Source organism: Brassica napus, chromosome C7 (genome assembly GCF_020379485.1).
Source record: "Brassica napus cultivar Da-Ae chromosome C7, Da-Ae, whole genome shotgun sequence".
NCBI lineage: Eukaryota > Viridiplantae > Streptophyta > Magnoliopsida > Brassicales > Brassicaceae > Brassica > Brassica napus.
The window spans coordinates 24,159,346-24,177,983 of record NC_063450.1 but is presented as its reverse complement, the minus strand read 5'-3'; the positions used below and the strand labels follow the sequence as shown (position 1 = coordinate 24,177,983).

Below are 18,638 nucleotides of genomic sequence, written 5' to 3'. Positions count from 1 at the left end.
GCTGATAACGTGTTGTAAAAGAATGGGGAATTGTCTTTGTATTATTAATGAACAATAGAGGTTCCTTATATAGGAATTACAAAGTATAGGAAAAGAGAAATTATCCAAAACCTAATACAACATGAAATAGGAAAAGATCTAAAACAGAAAAGGAAAACGTCCTAAGACTAAGACGGTCTAAACCGACCGTCTCTCTCTCCTCGGACGACCGCCTCTCTCTCTCTCCTCCTTTGGCCACGGCTTGGGTCTTGTCTTGGTCATTGGTTATGGGCCATCCACTTAATGATTTATAACATTTTTACATTTTTTTTTATATTTATTTATTATTATAAAAAATGCTTTACTTCTTACTGGTTGCGCCATATAGGATGCCACGCCAGAAAATCGGCTCCTGACGGCGCGACACGTGTCCCAGGGGAACAAAACTCAGCGTTTCATTTAATTGTGAAACACCTTCTCTGTGGACTACGTGATGTTTATGTTTGGGCCTGAAGTGAAAGTTATTGGGCTCCACATCAGTCGGCATCATCCTTTTTTCCTCCTCTTGAGTCCTCGGCCGAAACTTCTCAATTCTAAGTTCTGCTTTTGTTCATCTTCCAAACGAAAAAAATCTAGAAACGTTACGGTGTTAGGCTGAGTTGAAGCGTCGTCTTCAATGTACTCATTAGCCATTGGTCTCTACTCCTCACACGATCTACCTTTGAAAACACCCCCCTCCCTTTACTTTCTTTTCCAGAATCTTCCACGATAAAAAGTGTGCTTTATCCCGTGAAATTCATCACTCTAATAGTCTCAATCTTGATATTCCTAAAACAATAGCCAGGTCTATCCTTGTCCTTTCCACATCACAATTATATGCCCGTCAATGTTTCCTAAAGCTCTAGATCTATCGTCGCGACCTCTCCTATCGTTTTCTTCAACGACGTCTTTTCAGGAGTAAGCTAAGAGAAGATGAGAAATCATCTCTTTCCAAAGGTCATCAATGTTGGTATATGATTTCAGCTTCGAAGAACAAAGATTTATCATCTTCCTTTGATTTTTCTTTTCTTCTACTCTCAGTGATTTCCATACCTCTTCATTTGTTAAGCAAAATTTATGATTTTTTGTAGCCCATTATTGGCCTTTTATTAAATATGTATGATCAATCTGGACTAATGGGTTTACTGGTAAGCTATCTTACCTTCCCTTTTATTTTCAGTGAAAAGAAACAAAGCTGAACCTGTTGATTCAGAGTTAAACATGTATATGTGTGTGAAATTTTGATTTGATGGTCGCTGGATGGGAGGTGATTGGGGGTATCAGCTTTCTCAGAGGAAGACAACATATTCTGAAGGAGCTGATTACAGAGTTAAGGAAGACAAAAATATTCTCACTCGCTTTCTCCAACGATTGTCTTTTCTAAACGCCCAAAATCATGTTTGAGAATTTCTGCTTCCATCCCAGTGTGGATGTCTATGACAATATTTGCTTCGATATTCTTCAGGCTTTCAGTTTTAGTGCTGCATTGAAGGATCTGAGTTTTAGTGCTGCATTGAAGGATCTGATATATCTCTCTTTCTGGCTTTCAGTTTTAGTGCTGCATTGAAGGATCTGAGACTTTGTGTGATTAATGTACTTTCCTCAAACATACGACCTTCATGATGATTCATCTATTCTCTGCACTGAAGAAGAGGTATGTATATATACAGCGCTCTCACATATATGCATCTATATTGCCTTTTTTTTATATTTATGAATGCAAAATCTGATGTGTTACAAAACCTTTAGGTGCAGCTTGGTGTCTGTAATGGCTGAAGTGGACCGAATTCTTAGACCACAAGGAACATTTATAGTAAGTGATGACATGGAAAAGATAGGAGAAATTGAGAAGATGATGAAATCACTGAAATTGAATGTAATAATGACACATTCCAGATATGGAGAAGGAGTGATCTCTGTTCAGAAGTCATGGTGGCGTCCTACAGCGGTCGAGACCATTACATCGGCGATAGCAAGTGAAAGAGAATTGGTTTAATATAGTTTTATGAGAATGTTTCTTTTATGATCACGTTGATTGTTTACATTGTATTAGACCAATATGTGTATCCTTTTTTGCATTGACGAAGATTGTATACAAGACATTCTCCCTATAATGTAAGCTTTTATAAGTTTTTTATTCGGTCCTAAACACCCGTGGAATATTTACTACTGCAGCAAACTTATATAGAATTTCTATTTGAACTATAGGTATATGATGAACTCATTTTAATTGCATCACCAAAGAACTCTTAATAGAAAAATAAACTAGAGCAAAAAGAATTATTAAATTAAAAAAATTGTAACAAATTTAAAATATAACTTATTAAATTCAATAACAAAATATAGTAAAATTGTTACTATAATAAATAACTTATAAAATAAAGTCAATGTAAATTCTTATACCGAAAATTAATCAATAAATATTATATTAAAAATTATAATTAGTTATTCCGATAACATGGTTTTGTTTGGTGTCCAAATATAATAGCATATACAAAATTCAAATAAATATCTATATTTCTAAGTAGTAAAAAATGATATTAGGTTTTGATGCTATCAATGAATTACCTACTTTCTTTTATTTACCGTAAAAGAAAGTACGTAATTCATGGCGGTTAAACTCAATCTCCATGTTATATTTATTATGTTTATATATATATATATAGACATAATAAATATAGACATGTTTTCATCGATAATCACAACAATTATATTAGAAAATTTAGTCACCTAACGAAACTAAATTTGTGTCTTTTACAGTAAATGAGTTCAACAAAAAAGAAATTATAAAAAAAAATCCATACATTAATTAGAATAAAAGAATTTAAACTAAAAACAAATGTTAAGCAAAATATAATAGAGAAACTTCCCGTGCGTGGAATATGATGAGTCCATGTAAATATTACATACCCATTATAAAAATAGGAGATCTCCATTATACAAATGTACTATTTGTATTGACAATTGATAGAATTAGGAGACGCTCTTAACACGAAACAATTTGGTTTTGGTTCGTATTCCATTATATGTTCGTTTCAGTTTCAAATGTATTTTGTTAAGAAATTGTACAATCAGTGATGTTCTTGCTTTAGTCGATAATGTTTGGCAATAAAAATATTTAACTGATAACATGGAGATTCATTATATCGACACAAAATAATGAAAAAAAAAAATATATATATATATATATAGTAAAAAGTCTATAAATTAATACTCGGTAAATGAATAGACACAATAATTAATAAATTTTACTGATTGTGAATTGGACATATGTAAAATATAACTTAATTCGATAAAATAGTAATAACATAAACAAATCATCTTTTAAAAAATGAATTCATCATCTTTTTTAAAAAAAATTCACAACTCTGATGTTTTCATTGAACTACAAATAAAATATATTTATATACTATCATCAAATTCAACTCACATTATATATCAAATAACTTAATTAAGTACATAAAATTTAACTAACATATAGTATCATAAAATTAATTGTTTTGGAAGACAGAAACAACTATTGTAAACAAGCAAAATATATTTTATCACATATAAATCTCTCACCTAAAACTTTCTAAAAGACGAAAATCATTATCATACACATTTCTTGCAAATGAAAATCTATAAAATAAATCACAAAATCATAAAAAAAAATAATAACCTAGATCACAAGTAAATCATATCCCGTCCGTAGGGCGAGCCAACCCTAGTATATCTATAAAGCAAGGATAGAAGGGTTTTTTTGCCTCTTTAATGAAGAAAATATTTGTGAAAATATCCCTTTAACGAAGGTAAATATGAATTGAGATACGAAAATCAAAGTAAAAGTGAAATTTCCCCTTTTGGAAGGTAGGGTTTAGGATTTTATTAAATATATAAATAAACATCTAAAAATTTGTTAAGATGTTTTAAAAATAGTTTCAAAAAAAGTTTTGAATTTAAAAAAAAAATCGAAGAAAATTATTTCGAAAAAAATCAAAAATGTTTTTTTATATAAAAGTTCGAATTTGAAAACGTATAAATGGAAAAACTATAATTTTTTTAATTATTTATTTATATTTATATAACTATAAAGCAAGTGTGGAAAAGTCTTTTACCTCTTTAATTAAAAGGTATTTGTGAAGTTAAGAAAATAAAATATTTGTGAAAATGTTTATTTAATGTAGGTAAGCATAAATTGTGGTATCAAAAGGAATGTAAAAAGGAAATTTCCCCTTATCCTTTTATATGTTTTCTAGCTAGTATTTTTCTTGCGCCAAGCGCAAAAATAAAAATTTTAAATATGATATTATTTTTCTTTTTTAAAGTTTATTTTAAATTCGAACATTATAACTTTTTTTATTTTAACTTTATCGGTTTGAAAAAAAAAACCATAAATGTATTTTGTAGTTTTATACTTTTTATTTGGTTAAAAATTTGGGGAATTTTCATGTTTACCACATTGTTGGTACTATTATTTATGTTTACCACCACTAAAGAAAATGTCTCTTTCATTAACAAGCAAAAAAATCATGGAAAATTGCAAAAATACCACATTCACAATACCACTTTTCATCTTTACACTAACCACTTTACTCTCACTTTTAAAGAAAGAAAAAGACATTTATAACCATGTGGTTAATTAATCTAGACTTAGGGTTTAGAGTTGAGGTGTGGGATAGAGTTTTTAGAATGTAAAATCTAGGATTCTAGTATATATATAAATAAATACTTAAAAATATATATATTTTTTTTAAAAAATAGTTAAATATCAATCCAAAAATAAACAAAACTTTTTTCGTATCTTTTTTCGTTTGTCGCTATCGAGCTGCGACTCAACTAGGTTTAAGGTTTTTGGTGGCTAGAACTAGGAAACTCGTTAACAGCTCTTGCGGCCGAAGTTTTTATAATTTTTTTTTAATAATCGCAACGCTCTTACACGGATTCGAAATAAAGATCTATTTTCTCTGTAAATTTGTTTTCTTTTCTTTTCATATTTTCCGCATTATTTGGTCACTTGTTGTTGGTTCTCGCAGAGAATATGGGACTTCAAGGAAAGTTAGGATTTCTTAGCTTTCCTCCGATTATGGAAATCGTCGGTGTGAATTTCGGTTCCCACGATGAAGTGTAAGAGTATCAGAGATGAAAATAGTTCCAGAAAGTGTTACGGAAATATGAGTTCCATCAGGAAGAGTTAAAGAAGTATTATGGACAGGTTCAAGGTTAGTAAACATAGTTGAGTGAGAGCAAACATGACAGCTAGCTCCTGTGCAAACATGACAGCTAGCTCCTGTGCAAACATGAGTGTTTGTGCGAGAATTAAGGCTGTTTTGGATTCTCGCAGAAAGTAAAAGAAAAGAGTTACGGAAATTACCAGATGGGGCATGAATTTGAGTGGATAAATGTGGTTGTGGTTTAGAGGTAGAGACTGATCCATCTGCAAGAGCCAACTGACTACCAGAAATCTGAGAAATGTGATTTTGAACGGTGGAGTTAATGTTCAGAACACCAAGAATCTGCCGGATCTAATCTGATGTGAGACTCTCCAAGTTCACATTCTGTTGATTGTTTGTGGGATTTCGCTGAGACTCAACGACCATAGAAGCAACATTCTCTTTCTTCGCGTTCCAAGAATCATTCTTTTTAGCAGAGTTGGGATTGTTTCTGGACTGAGACTGCATCTTGCAACCAGTATTCTGAGGTTTGTAGCCTGGTGGATATCCATATAATTTGTAACATATGTTGGCTGTGTGACCAGCAATACCACAGTGAGAACAAATAGGAAGATTCTTCTGTTTACTATATCCACCAGAATAAGCTGCAACAACAGAATCAGATTGTTGAGGAACTTGTGATGTTTAGAAAGCAACAACACTCGTAGTCTGACCATGCTTCATTGTACGTTATCTTTCTTCCTGAGAAACCAAATTGAAGACCTTTGTGATTGAAGGTTTCGGTTCCATCATCAAGATTTGACCTCGAGTTGCTGTATAAGTGTCACTAAGTCCCATGAGAAACTTGAGCACTCTGTCCTGTTCATCACGTTCAATCAAGCGCTTATAACTGTCACAATTCTCACGGCCACAACAACATCTGTAAGGAGATTCATGGTTCTTCAGCTCCTCCCAAAGTTGTTTGAGCTTAGTGTAATACTCATTAACACTCTGTGAACCTTGAACCTCGAAAAAAAATCTGATGTTTAAAATCCGCAGACCTAGGTCCATCACTCTGCTTGAATTGATCGTGAATATCGAACCACATTTGCCTTGCTGTATCAAGATACATGATGCTCTTTCCAATAGATTTATCCATAGAATTAACAATCCAAATACATACAATGCTATTGCAACGAAACCAAGATTGATAATCCAGATGAGATTTCTCTAACTCAAGAAAGGTTCCATCAACAAAAACTACTTTGTTCCGAGCTCCTAACGCCATCATCATAGATGTGTGCCAAGTTTTGAAGTTGCCTAACACAAGTAAGTTTATCAGAGACAAGGAGAATACTAGTGTGATTGGCACTGTGAACTTATAAGGGATTCGAGTTCGGATCTCGAAGAGACGCCGTCGCATCGGTTCTACCGTGCGAAACAGATGGCGAAACTGGAGGCGGGGTCAATGCAACTACATTCGCGTACGAGATCGGCATCGCGAAGACGAAAAGAAGATGAAATGGTGATTCGATTTGGATTTGAGAGATTGAAAGCTCGAATCGATGAATAACGAGGACGATGAGCTCAAAAAAAAAAAACACTCCGATTCAACAGAAAAGTGCGGAAAAGACGAGCAATAGCTCTTATACCATATTAGAATCAGAGAGATTGATATCGAGCTCAAGGTAGAAGATAAAGTTTGTTACAGATATTATTGATCTAAACCCGATTCCTTCATTTTACATTGTACAGAGCTTTATATAGTAAGGTTTAGTAAACCGGTTTTTATTGCATAATCGGTATAATCCAATATATTCGTGTGTGTTCAACAAAAAAAAAAAAGTTGATTCATTCGTACGATTAATAATAAACGTTGGGGGTGATTGGTTGGGCTTTGGGTCCGATTGGTAATGGCTGTAACTTTAAAAATTTTGCCGTAGAAAAAAATCTGTAGACATTTTGCTGTGGCTTTAAATTTTATTGCCGTAGAATTTTATGGAAAGCACTAAAAAATTGCTTTGGATATTTGGCTCTGCAGAGCACTTGTACAGCTGTAGGTTATTTCAAGAGTTGTGGTTTCAAAAAAAAATTAAAGCTTGATTGCTCTGAATTTGGTGCTGTAGAATAAATATGGATGTGGACAGCACCTACACCAACTACCAATCACCCCATTTATCTCCCTACTTTAGCTTTATTTATTTTTAAATCACTAAATTTTACCAATCATGTAGCTTTACTTTTAAAAATTAAAGTCTACATCAAGTTTTTATTTAGTTTTATCAATTATGCTTTAGTTTTATTTTTAAAGTTACAGCAAAAAAAATAAAGTAAAACTTTTTCTTATGTATTTTAGGCAAAAACCCTACATCTTCTTTTTATAGGCTGTAGAATCTGTAAATGAAAAAAAAATATCTATAATATCAAATAAATTATATAATCATAATAAAAACTTTTATAAATATTTTAATTTTGAATTTGAGTTTTTTAAATTATTAAGATATTTAAATAATATAAATATTATTTACATATCACATTTTAAATTACAATAAATTTTGATAATTTATTAAAAAATATTAATATAAATTATTTTAATTGATATAAAATAATAATTTTATATATACAACACATATTTCATATATTTTATTTTAAAATATCTACGGCCTACAGCTTACAGGTATAACAAATTTAACTACAGCAAAAGTCTCTGCAGAAAAAGTTTACACTAACAACTTTACAGGTACAACCGATTTATCTACAGATAATCATCTACAGCTAAATTTTTAAAGCCACAGTCGAACCAATCATCACCCTTATGTAAAAGGATATTCACCTCAATTTGTTTTTGCTTTTTATACTTTCTACATTCTTTGTTCTTTCTCTTGAAAATTCACAAGGAGCCTTGATGAGCCATCAACCCAAAGACTTCATCAAACCAAAGATCAACCTCTTAAAAAATCACTCAATCATAAAACATTGGCTTCAAAGCTTATATGCAAACGCAAAAGTGTGAGGAACAAAGAAATATGCATCATTGTGTTACCACATAGCTTCTAAGCTCTAAACTTGTGTTCTTTTGGATTCTTATTAGATAATTTCATTCATACAGTTTCTCCTAAAGAATCAAAGCTGCGAGTTTAAATCTCGAATACATCATTGGAAGCTTATAACCAGTAGCGGATCTAGAAACTCTTTTAACCGGGGGCACAATATTATAAATATATTCATAATTCAAATACTAATTTATATATAATGTTGTGTATTAGCTAAATAATAACTACATTTTTATTTTAAAATATTATATTATATTTTTTTGTTAATCCTTTTTCTTCACGAGAAATAACTTAGTTGCTCTAGAATTTTTTTTCAATAGACTCTAGTATAAAAGAAATGAACGAAGGTATGCACTAGTTTCAAAGAAAATGAAACAAAAAGAAAATCATACATAACAAAATAAATGCACAAAAAACAAATTACATGGAAATGATGTTTCTTTTTTTTGCGACAAAATGATGTGTCTTTTAATGGGATCCGCAGACAATAATGTAGGACGAAACAATATGGTATGTTAAAAGCCCTTTACATAAGCAAAAAACGAGGACAAACTAACACCACTGAGATATAGAAGCAAAACATGATAGTTGTAAACACAAATTTTATATAATCAGTTACGCGCACGTAATCCCGTACCCATCAATGTGGGTCCGCCCCTGCGTAGGGTAGGTCAGTCCAGTGGCGGATCTAGAAACTCTTTTAGCCGGAGACACAATATTATAAATATATTCATATTTCAAATACTAATTTATATATAATGCTATGTATTAGCTAAATAATAACTATATTTTTATTTTAAACAACTATATTATATTTTTTTGTTAATCTTTTTTGTTGTCAAGAAATAACTTAGTTGTTCTAGAATTTTTTCAACAGACTCTAGTATAAAAGAAACGAATGAAGGTACGAACTAGTTTAAAAGAAAAAGAAACAAAAAGAAAATCATGCATAACAAAATAAATGTACCAAAAACAAATTACATGGAAATGATGTTTCTTTTTTTTTTGCGACAAAATGATGTTTCTTTCAATGGGATCCGCAGACAATAATATAGGACGAAACAATATGGTATGTTAAAAGCTTCAGTTACGGGGTATTGAACCTTTCACACAAGCAAAAATGTGGATACACTAACACCACTGAGATATAGGAGCAAAACATGGCAGTTGTAAACACAAATTTTATATAATCAGTTAGGGGCACGTGGCCCATACCCATCAATGTGGGTCCGCCCCTGCGTAGGGTAGGTCAGTCCAGTAGCGGATCTAGAAACTCTTTTAGCGGGAGGCACAATTTTATAAATATATTCATAATTCAAATACTAATTTATATATAATGCTATGTATTAGCTAAATAATAACTACATTTTTATTTTAAACAACTATATTATATTTTTTTTCTTAACCCTTTTTTGTTCACAAGAAATAACTTAGGATAGGTCAGTCCAGTAAGCCTATCCTTGATGTGGAAGAAGAGGATGTTGGCTCACCTATCGATCTTGGGATTGAAGGATGCTCTTGAGGAATCAATCCCAGATCCGAAGCCGATTAAGAAAGAAGAAGATCCAGACGCGTATCAAGAAAGATTGAAGGAAGATGAAGTCAAAAGACTGGAGCAAGCTGATATCATTTAAATATCTTCAATATTTAATTATTTCGATCAGTTTAGCATTATTTCGTTATCATATTTTAATAAAATAAATCAGATAATCATTTATAAAGTTTATGTACATTTTAAAAAACTAGTTTGCGTAGAACTGTTTGTACTGTGATGCATAAAATTTGTTGTTTTAGAGTTTAATCGTAAACTAGTAATTTAGATATTTAGAAAAATTCAAAACCTAGGTAAATAGTTTGAGTTATTTCTGATTTCTTAAATCGGCTAAGTTTTTTAATAATTAGAAATTTTTAATCTATAAAGATTTTAGACATACATTGGCTTTAAAATTCAAGTTATATTGATTTTTAAGTTGGCTAAATTATGTTTAACCTTGCCCAATAGATTAAATTTATTTTCTTCTATCATACTTTATCTATTTTTATGGGTGCAATTTATATATTATTATGGGTGCACATAAATATTTTGGTATAAAATACATTAATTATTTACAAGATTATGGGTGTACAGGCACCCCCTTCCCACGCCATAGCTTCGCCGTGCTTATAACTAAATCGAAGCCAATGATTATGGTTATGAATGGGAAGGGCAGGAGAGATGCAGATCATATGGGTTGCAGGAGAACTGCATTTTAACACCTATTCACTATTTTTTTGGGTTTGAATGCAACGCAGAAGAAAAAGCAGAAGAATAGCAGAACCAAAAGTGATGCAGTTCTATCTGCAGTTATTCCCCATTCACACATTGATACGAAGATCCAGAAAAAAAATATTAAAAAAATTAATGAACTGCAAGCAGACCATTTTATGTGTTAAGAAAATTGTACTGCGTGAAAGGAAGAAAAGAGGTCGGGGGAAACACATATGTCCAATGAGCAATTTTCTTTTTTTTTCTAATTATTTTATTTTTACCTATAAATACTACACTTTTTTTTTTTTAACACTGGTTTTGATTATATATAAAAAGTCACAGATATGGACCCTCTCAAAGGAAGGGAACGATACAACATCAAACTACAACACCAACAAACCCCATCCCAAAACAACTAGAAATCTTGATCTCTCCAAACTTCAACCCCAAGACAATCAAGATTACAAAAACCTGCTCTCATTCACGAACAACTCAAAAAGCCAACAAGGAGGACCCGAAGCCACATAGGATTGGTGACGATTTTCTCTGGTTACACTTGTAGCAATGAGGGATGCACATCTATTAGAATTTCGATAAACTACCAATAGTTGAGCATCCTTCACCGCCAGTAAAGCCTTTGAGATCTCCCCGCTCTGAAACGCATACAATGGCCAGTCCATAGGTTTCATCACCGCTTCAAATTCCTCCTTAAATTGACCTGCAAAAACCACCTTGCTAAGTTTGAGACTAGCCATACTCTCCACTGCCCATAGAATGGCTTGAAGTCTAGCCTCTTCCTTGTTTGGGATTTGAGCAAAGGAACTTCTACTGTGAAATAAAACCACCCCTCTGTGGTTCCTTACTACCCAGGCCACACCCAAGATTCGAGAATGTTTGTTCCAATCATATCCAATATTGCACATGGTCCAGTCCTTTGGTGGAGGACTCCATTTCAAGTTTTCTCTCTTCTCCTGAGTAGGTTCTGCTTGTGTTATTTCTTCCTCCATAGTCTGAGCCAAAAACCACTCTTCCGAATCCTCAAAGGCCTTTTGAGCTATCTCCTTTGCAGACCACTCATACCCTTTGAATAGAAATTCATTCCTGCTCTTCCAAATCCTCCATATTATCCAAGGCCAAGCTCTTTTGTTCTCATTCACTCCCAACCGTCTCTTTTTCAAGTCCACCAGGTACGAGATGTTCTGGTAGATAGACGTTTCATGAAAGCCAAATTCAGGTTGTGGAATGCCTGCTTCAGCCCACACTTGACGAGAAAGGGTGCACTGAAACAACAAGTGATTAATCGATTCTCCCTCATTCCCACAAATTTGACATCGACTATCCATCTTCACCCCTCTCGAGCTGAGCAAATCCGCTACTGAGATTGCATCACTCAAGGATTTCCATATGAAGATCCTAATTTTCGGAGCAGTGAGTACCTTCCATATAGAGTCCTTGAGAGGGTTCAAAGAGGGAAGAGCTAGCATCTCTGGGCAATTCTCCCTGGTCTTGGTATCACATGCGAGCCAGTAAGCTGATTTCACAGAGAATTTTCCTGATTTATTGAATTTCCAAGCATAGAAATCCTCTCTGTTTACAGCCGGCTGGTTCCTCAAAAGGATTTCTATGTCTCCTATCGCAAAGACCTGAAGTAGAGCCTCCACATTCCACCTCTTCGAAGTGTTATCAATAAGAGAAGCTACCTTATGATTAACCTCAAAGTGATTGTTCATCATCCAAGGAGCTCTCAGCCCCTCAACCGGGTCATTCACCCATCGGTCCGTCCATACACAAGTGTTCTCACCGTTGCCAATTCTCTTTTGCAATCCCTTGATCAGCAAGGCCCTTCCATGTAATAGACTACGCCAGCCAAAAGAAGGTCTAATCCCTTCTGCTGCATATAGAAAATCACCAGTTGGGAAGTACCTGCTCTTTAGAAAGGACTGCAAGAGTCCTTCCGGTTGAGTGATCATATTCCATCCCTGTTTGGCTAACATGGCCTGGTTGAAACATTCAAGCTCTCTGAACCCCATTCCCCCCAGATTCTTTGGTAGGCATAACTTCTCCCATGATACCCAATGGATTTTCCTTTGGTTAGGGTCTGAGCTCCACCAGAAATTTGCCATGATGCTCGCTAGTTTTTTGAGAAGAGTTTTGGGGAGCCGGAAGCTAGCCATAGCAAAACTTGGAATAGCTGAGGCTGTGGATTTGATGAGTACCTCCTTTCCACCTTGTGATAGATTCCTTATATACCAAGCTTCCAGTCTGTTTTGTGTTCTGTCCTTGAGGTACTCCAGAAGGTCCACCTTCGAGCCTGAGAAGCATTCTGGCAATCCAAGGTATTTACTAGCTCCACCTTCTTGATAAATACCAAAGATCCGTTTGAGGCTCATCTTTGTCAACTCTGGAATGTTATTACCAAAGGTTAACGAAGATTTCTGCAGGTTTATTACTTGGCCCGTAGCTTCACCGTAGTAGTTTAGGATGCGCTTCAGATTTCTTCCTTGTGAGCAGGAGGCTTTGCATATAAAGAGGCTATCGTCGGCGAAGAATAGGTGATGGATAGATGGCCCAGCTTCATGAAATTTCATACCTTCCAGGAAGCCATTTCTCTCCGCCACTTCCAAAAGGTGGGATAAACCTTCAGAGCATAAGACAAACAAGAAAGGGGACAGAGGGTCACCCTGTCTTATGCCTCGTTTAGGAGAGATCAAACCAAATGGTTGGTCGTTGATGAGGACAGCATAAGTCACAGTAGAGATACACATCATTATGAGGTTCACCCATACACTGTCGAAGCCCATCGCCTTCAGAAGGGAACATATGTAGGACCATTCCACTCTATCGTACGCTTTCGACATGTCCGTTTTTATAGCCATGTACTCCTTTGAGGTCTTAGTGTGAGTTCTCAACGCATGAACCGCTTCATGTGCAATCAGTATATTGTCAGTGATTGAGCGATCACTCACAAACGCAGACTGATTGGGTGAAACTAAGTCTTTGAGGAACGGTTGTAAACGCTTCACCATGATGTTTGAGACTGCTTTATATAGAACTGAGCAAAGGCTTATTGGCCTGATCTCAATCATGTTTTCCGGGTCTGGGACTTTAGGAATCAAACAGAGATATGTGAAGTTCCATTCTGAAGGCATTGTACCTGACTCAAACACACTCATGATCTCTTTTGTAACATCCTCTCCTATGATGTTCCAGTATTTTTGGAAGAACAGCCCATTCATTCCATCGGGTCCAGGGGCACTCTCTGGTTTGATTGAGAAAATGGCTTCACGAACTTCTTCCTTTGAGACTTTGAGAAGGAGAGAAGCGTTCATGTTGACAGTCACCTTCGGGATCATACTTGCAAAAGCATCCTCATACGAACTAGGATTGGAGGATTCGAAGAGATTAGTGAAGTACTCAATGGCCACCTCTGCTTTCGCCCCATCAGATCGCTGCTCCACTCCATGACTGTTCTTTAGCTTTGTGAGTTGATTTGAAGAGCGTCTTACCTTGACTGAATTGTGGAAGAAATCTGTGTTTCTATCTCCTCTAGTAAGCCATTTATCTCTGCTTTTTTGCCACCAGAACATCTCCTCTTCTTTGTATGCCCTAATCAACTCCTTCTTTAGATTATTGACCATGAAGCGACATTGGTACGGTTTCGATTCGAACCACTCCAGCCGTTGTTGTAAGAGGTTGATTTTATCTTTTGCATTAAAGATGCGCTTCTTCTTCCAGCCACTGAGAACTTTCCTGCAGTTTGTGATCTTGGAGGATAAAGACCCATCTCCCCGAGCACAAGACCAGGCACCCTCAACTTCCTTTTTGACTTCCATACTGAGCATCAGCCTTTTATCAAAGCGGAACTGCCCTCTGAATCTATCTTGCATTGCACGGAACTTGACCCACACTGGCCTGTGATCTGATCCCCTTTTGTCCATGAAAGTTTGATTCGAAGACGGAAATAATTTGAACCATTCCTTATTTCCAAAACAGCGGTCCAAACAGCATTGAACCCAGTGATTACCTCTCTTGCCACTCCATGTGAAGCGATCTCCTTTCGCATCCAGTTCCTCCATCCCACAGATCTTGAGCATGGAAGTGAAAGATAAGAAAGACTCCACCGGTCTCGAGGGGCCTCCCGATTTTTCATCATTATTTTGAATTTCATTAAAGTCTCCCACTAGACACCACGGTTCCTTCCTCAGCACTCCAATGCGATTCAATCTTTCCCAAATCACATCTTTCCCTACCGCCGAAGGCTCCCCATAGATGCAAGAGAGAAAAAAGGAGAAATCTCCATAATTTACAAGACAGTCGATAACATTTCTGTCTGAAAATTTAATATCTAGAGAAACCGATTTCTTCCACAAAATTGCCAATCCACCACTGAGGCCTCTTGGACTTACAATATGGTATCGATCATAACCCAACCAAACTTTTAAATCTTCCACAACATTCCGACAGTTTTTCGTTTCCATAAGAAATAAAATTTCCGGAAAATGGTATTGACGCATCTCCCGGAGTCTCTGAATCGTCAAACCTTGAGGCCGTCCCAAGCCTTGACAATTCCAGCTCAAAATACTCATTAAAGCTTGGGCGATCCCTCATTTGGGATCACCTTAATGCAAGGTGCCTTGCTGATTGACCTACTCCTCTCCCCTTCACCGTCCCACTTCCTTTTCTTGCATCCCACCTCTTGTTTTCCTTCTCTCCTGTGACCTTCCAGTATCTCTCCCCTCTCTTTCTCTGTGAACTTCCTTTGCATTCTTCTAGCTTTGGGGGGTCTTTTCCTCTGGTAAGAGCGCTTCTTGACAAACCCGGCAGAACCAGACTCATAGAATCCAGCACTGAAGCCCGTAGGTTCATCAGAATGCGAAGAGAAATACCCACCATCACTCTCTTCTTTGTCACGCAACAGCAAGACTTCATTGTCTCTTTTGAGGATCAGAGAAGAGTGGGCTTTGATCGAGGCTGCCATCAGTTTCTCAGCTGGTTCTCTCCTTGCACCGGACTGCTCTGTTTCTGATTTCTTGGAGTAGTCGAAGACTAGCCCTTTTCCTTTGTTGAGTTCTTTGGTCACTTGAGGTGGAGCCTCCAGCTGTAGACACAGCTTTTGAGCCACTGGATCTTTTTCAGCAAGACTGACAGATTGTTTGATTTTATACTCCTTTATCTCTCTGTTTTCCCCAGTGTCAGCAAGCAGATATCTTCGCAACTCTTCAAGAACCTCTTTTGAAATTTTAGGTCTGCCATTCATTGGGTTGATACCGACTTGGTAATCAGCAAGCACACCTTTGAGTGGATCACCTTCTTTGAAAAAGGGTTGCAGCGGGGTAGACTGGGGGGAGACTTTACTTCTCCTTTCGGCCGCTTCTTCTTGTCTTTTCCTGACTACTAAGGGACAGTAGTCCTTCTCATGATTCAGTCTGAAGCATTCAAAGCATCTTTTCTGCACATTCTCATAGTTGTAGTGGATAACAAAAGATTTGCCTTTGTAAGTGAGAGCTTTAGACATCCTTAGAGGGTTAGCCACGTTGAATTTCACCAGCACCCTGATGTAGTTCTGCGTGACCGGCTTGGAGGGGTCGAAAGCTACTAGTTCAACCTTTCCCACAAAGTCACCTAGCTTTCCTATCGCCTCCACCGTGTAAAAAGTCTCCGAAATGTTACTTATTCTGACCCAGAGCGGGATGTACTGCAGATAATCTTCCGGTGGGTTTTCCATCCATCGCTCTAAGACTATGACCCACTCGTAATGTGTCTGAACTCCCTTGTCCAGAACATCTTGAAGGTCGTGTTCGGAGTTGAAGATGAACTGGAACTTCTCTTGAGACAGGGCTATACCTCTGACTTTACCTTCTTTTTGCCATTTTCTGGGCATTTGGATAATGAGATTAGACATCCTTTGTCTCTCTGGGTTTAAGAGCCTTCCCATCAGGCTGAGTTTATTTTCTTCAGCAGAGGTGAAACCTGGTAGATCTGGCATCTCAAACGGGGTATCTTCTTCATCTAACGACAAAGCCATTAAGGCTCTGTCCATGGCTAACGACATGGCTTAAATGGGCACAGGAACTTCGAAATAAATTTTTCCACCACCAAAACCTTCTTACTCTCTAAGAACAGAGATAAGAAACACCTTTTCTTTTGTTAAAAGCAAGCGGAAGCACTCGAAAACCAATGAAAGTGGTTAAGAAATCTTTAATCAAACGTGTTTAGACTTTTAAATCTCACTTATCGATGCACTCACCCTTTAGTTTACTGGATACAACTCATACCCACTTGGGGTTCCTAGAGAGAAAAAGACTTCTCAACAACTTCTCCTCACTCCACCTATAAATACTACACTACACACAACTTTATTTATTTCCTTATTAATTGTATAGTTTTTTGTCATCATTGTTAATTGTATAGATTATTTCATTAAATTCATTAACTTTTAAACCAAACATAAATCACTTTAAAAGTATAATTTAACATTTTCATTTCTCATACTTATGTAATAATTTATTGTTAGATGAATTTATTTATAGAAATAATGTATAAAATATATATTTTCTTATATATATTATATTTTATAAATATAATTATACAAAATAATATATATTTAGTTTGTATATTCATAAATTTTCATAAAATCACTTTATATTTTTATAGAATAAAATATATTGTCTTATGTATATATATATATTGTTCATTCATATATATTATAACGCTTTTTGTTAACATATAACAAATGAATGGATTTTATATATTTTTAAATAATTTTTTTATAAAATGTTTCTTTTATTTAAAATAATAATAATAATTGTTTATATAAAAATTTGTATAATAGTTTTCAGATTTTCACCCGTTTAGGTTCGGTTAATAACACTTTTGGTTCATATATGTTTTATAACACCCAAGAAAACACATTCAAGTTTTTTTTTTTTTTTTACATTTTGGACTTGGTACAAGTCAATATTTCTGTTCGGGTTCAGTTCGAAATTCAGGTTAAGGATTTTATGTTCATCCCTAATTAACGTCTTTGGATCTTAATTATATTTTAATTTGGATTATAAAAATAATTAATTAGAAATGGAATACTCTTTGTCATTTTAATGAATTTTATATAATTTTTAAATTTCAATATATTTATTAGAATGATAAATCTTTTTTACGGGTTTTTTGTTGTAATCGTGTTTACCTTTTATATAATGTTTAAAATTTCTTTGTATATATTAAATTAATAAAAAACAATTGATAAACATTTGTATTTTTGTTTTAGATTATTTAATTTATAAAATTATTTTTAACATTTGGTTAAATACACTAATTCGATAAATTAGCTTAACTAGTTAGATCTGCATTTGTTCTGCATGATCTCATTTGTTCTGTTTGATCTACATTTTTGGTTTGATCTGCGTTTTCTTGATCTGCATACCATTCGAAGCCTTTATTTTAAACTTGTTTTTCAGGAGATCTGCATGTAGATTAGATTTTTTTGTCTTTTTATGAAAAAAGACAGATCTTCTACATGCAGTTTTGTCTGCTAGCATTTGGTGGTGGTTCACTAATTTTTTTCCTTTGACCAATAAATAATTTTATTACAAAGTAATGATATATTTAATATTCTTATATAAAAACACATTTTCATTCTATTTAACTTACAACTTTTACAATACAAAAAAATTTAATTGTCAACTTATTTTTTTTATTTTTGTTAGAACATTTATCTAAATTATTTATATGATGTGTGCGTTTTTAATTATGCAAATGTATAATATTGTACTTAAATAAACAAATATATATTATGTAAATATATATATATATATATATGTATTAATGGAAGATAGACACATTTGGTCAATTACTAATATTTTCATATTTTAATTTTAAAAATACAGTTTCACAATTTTAATGCACTATTTATTGTTATTTATTATTGTATTTATATATTATGTATTTTATTGTAATTTTTATTATTCAAATATATATTCTATTTTTAAATTGTTTTTCTCATTATAAACTGTTATAAGACGTTAAAATTGTAACCTGATTCGATATCAAAATCATATATTTTTAAATTCAAGTAAAAATTTGCAGTTCTTTAAAAATCATAAAAATTTCACATCTTTCTAATATCTGTCTAAACAAATTAGTTTTCGTCATATTTTATATCATTTATTTTTTTCTATTTTCATATCATTT

The 18,638-nt window shown here is 34.3% G+C and overlaps 2 protein-coding genes across 2 annotated transcripts; both read right to left on the bottom strand.

Annotated features, from left to right (window-relative positions):
- Positions 1-10,912: 10,912 nt before the first annotated feature.
- LOC106434754 lies at positions 10,913-14,527 on the bottom strand. The gene has a single exon (XM_013875610.2). The coding sequence runs from the start codon at positions 14,525-14,527 to the stop codon at positions 10,913-10,915; it is 3,615 nt and encodes a 1,204-aa protein (XP_013731064.2).
- Positions 14,528-15,036: 509 nt separating this feature from the next.
- Positions 15,037-16,503, bottom strand: LOC106434753. The gene has a single exon (XM_013875609.2). The coding sequence runs from the start codon at positions 16,501-16,503 to the stop codon at positions 15,037-15,039; it is 1,467 nt and encodes a 488-aa protein (XP_013731063.2).
- Between the last annotated feature and the right edge of the window lie 2,135 nt (positions 16,504-18,638).

Coding starts and splice junctions, on each gene's coding strand:
- LOC106434754 (XM_013875610.2), bottom strand. CDS start 14,527: ATGGAGGAACTGGATGCGAAAGGAGATCGCTTCACATGGAGTGGCAAG.
- LOC106434753 (XM_013875609.2), bottom strand. CDS start 16,503: ATGTCGTTAGCCATGGACAGAGCCTTAATGGCTTTGTCGTTAGATGAA.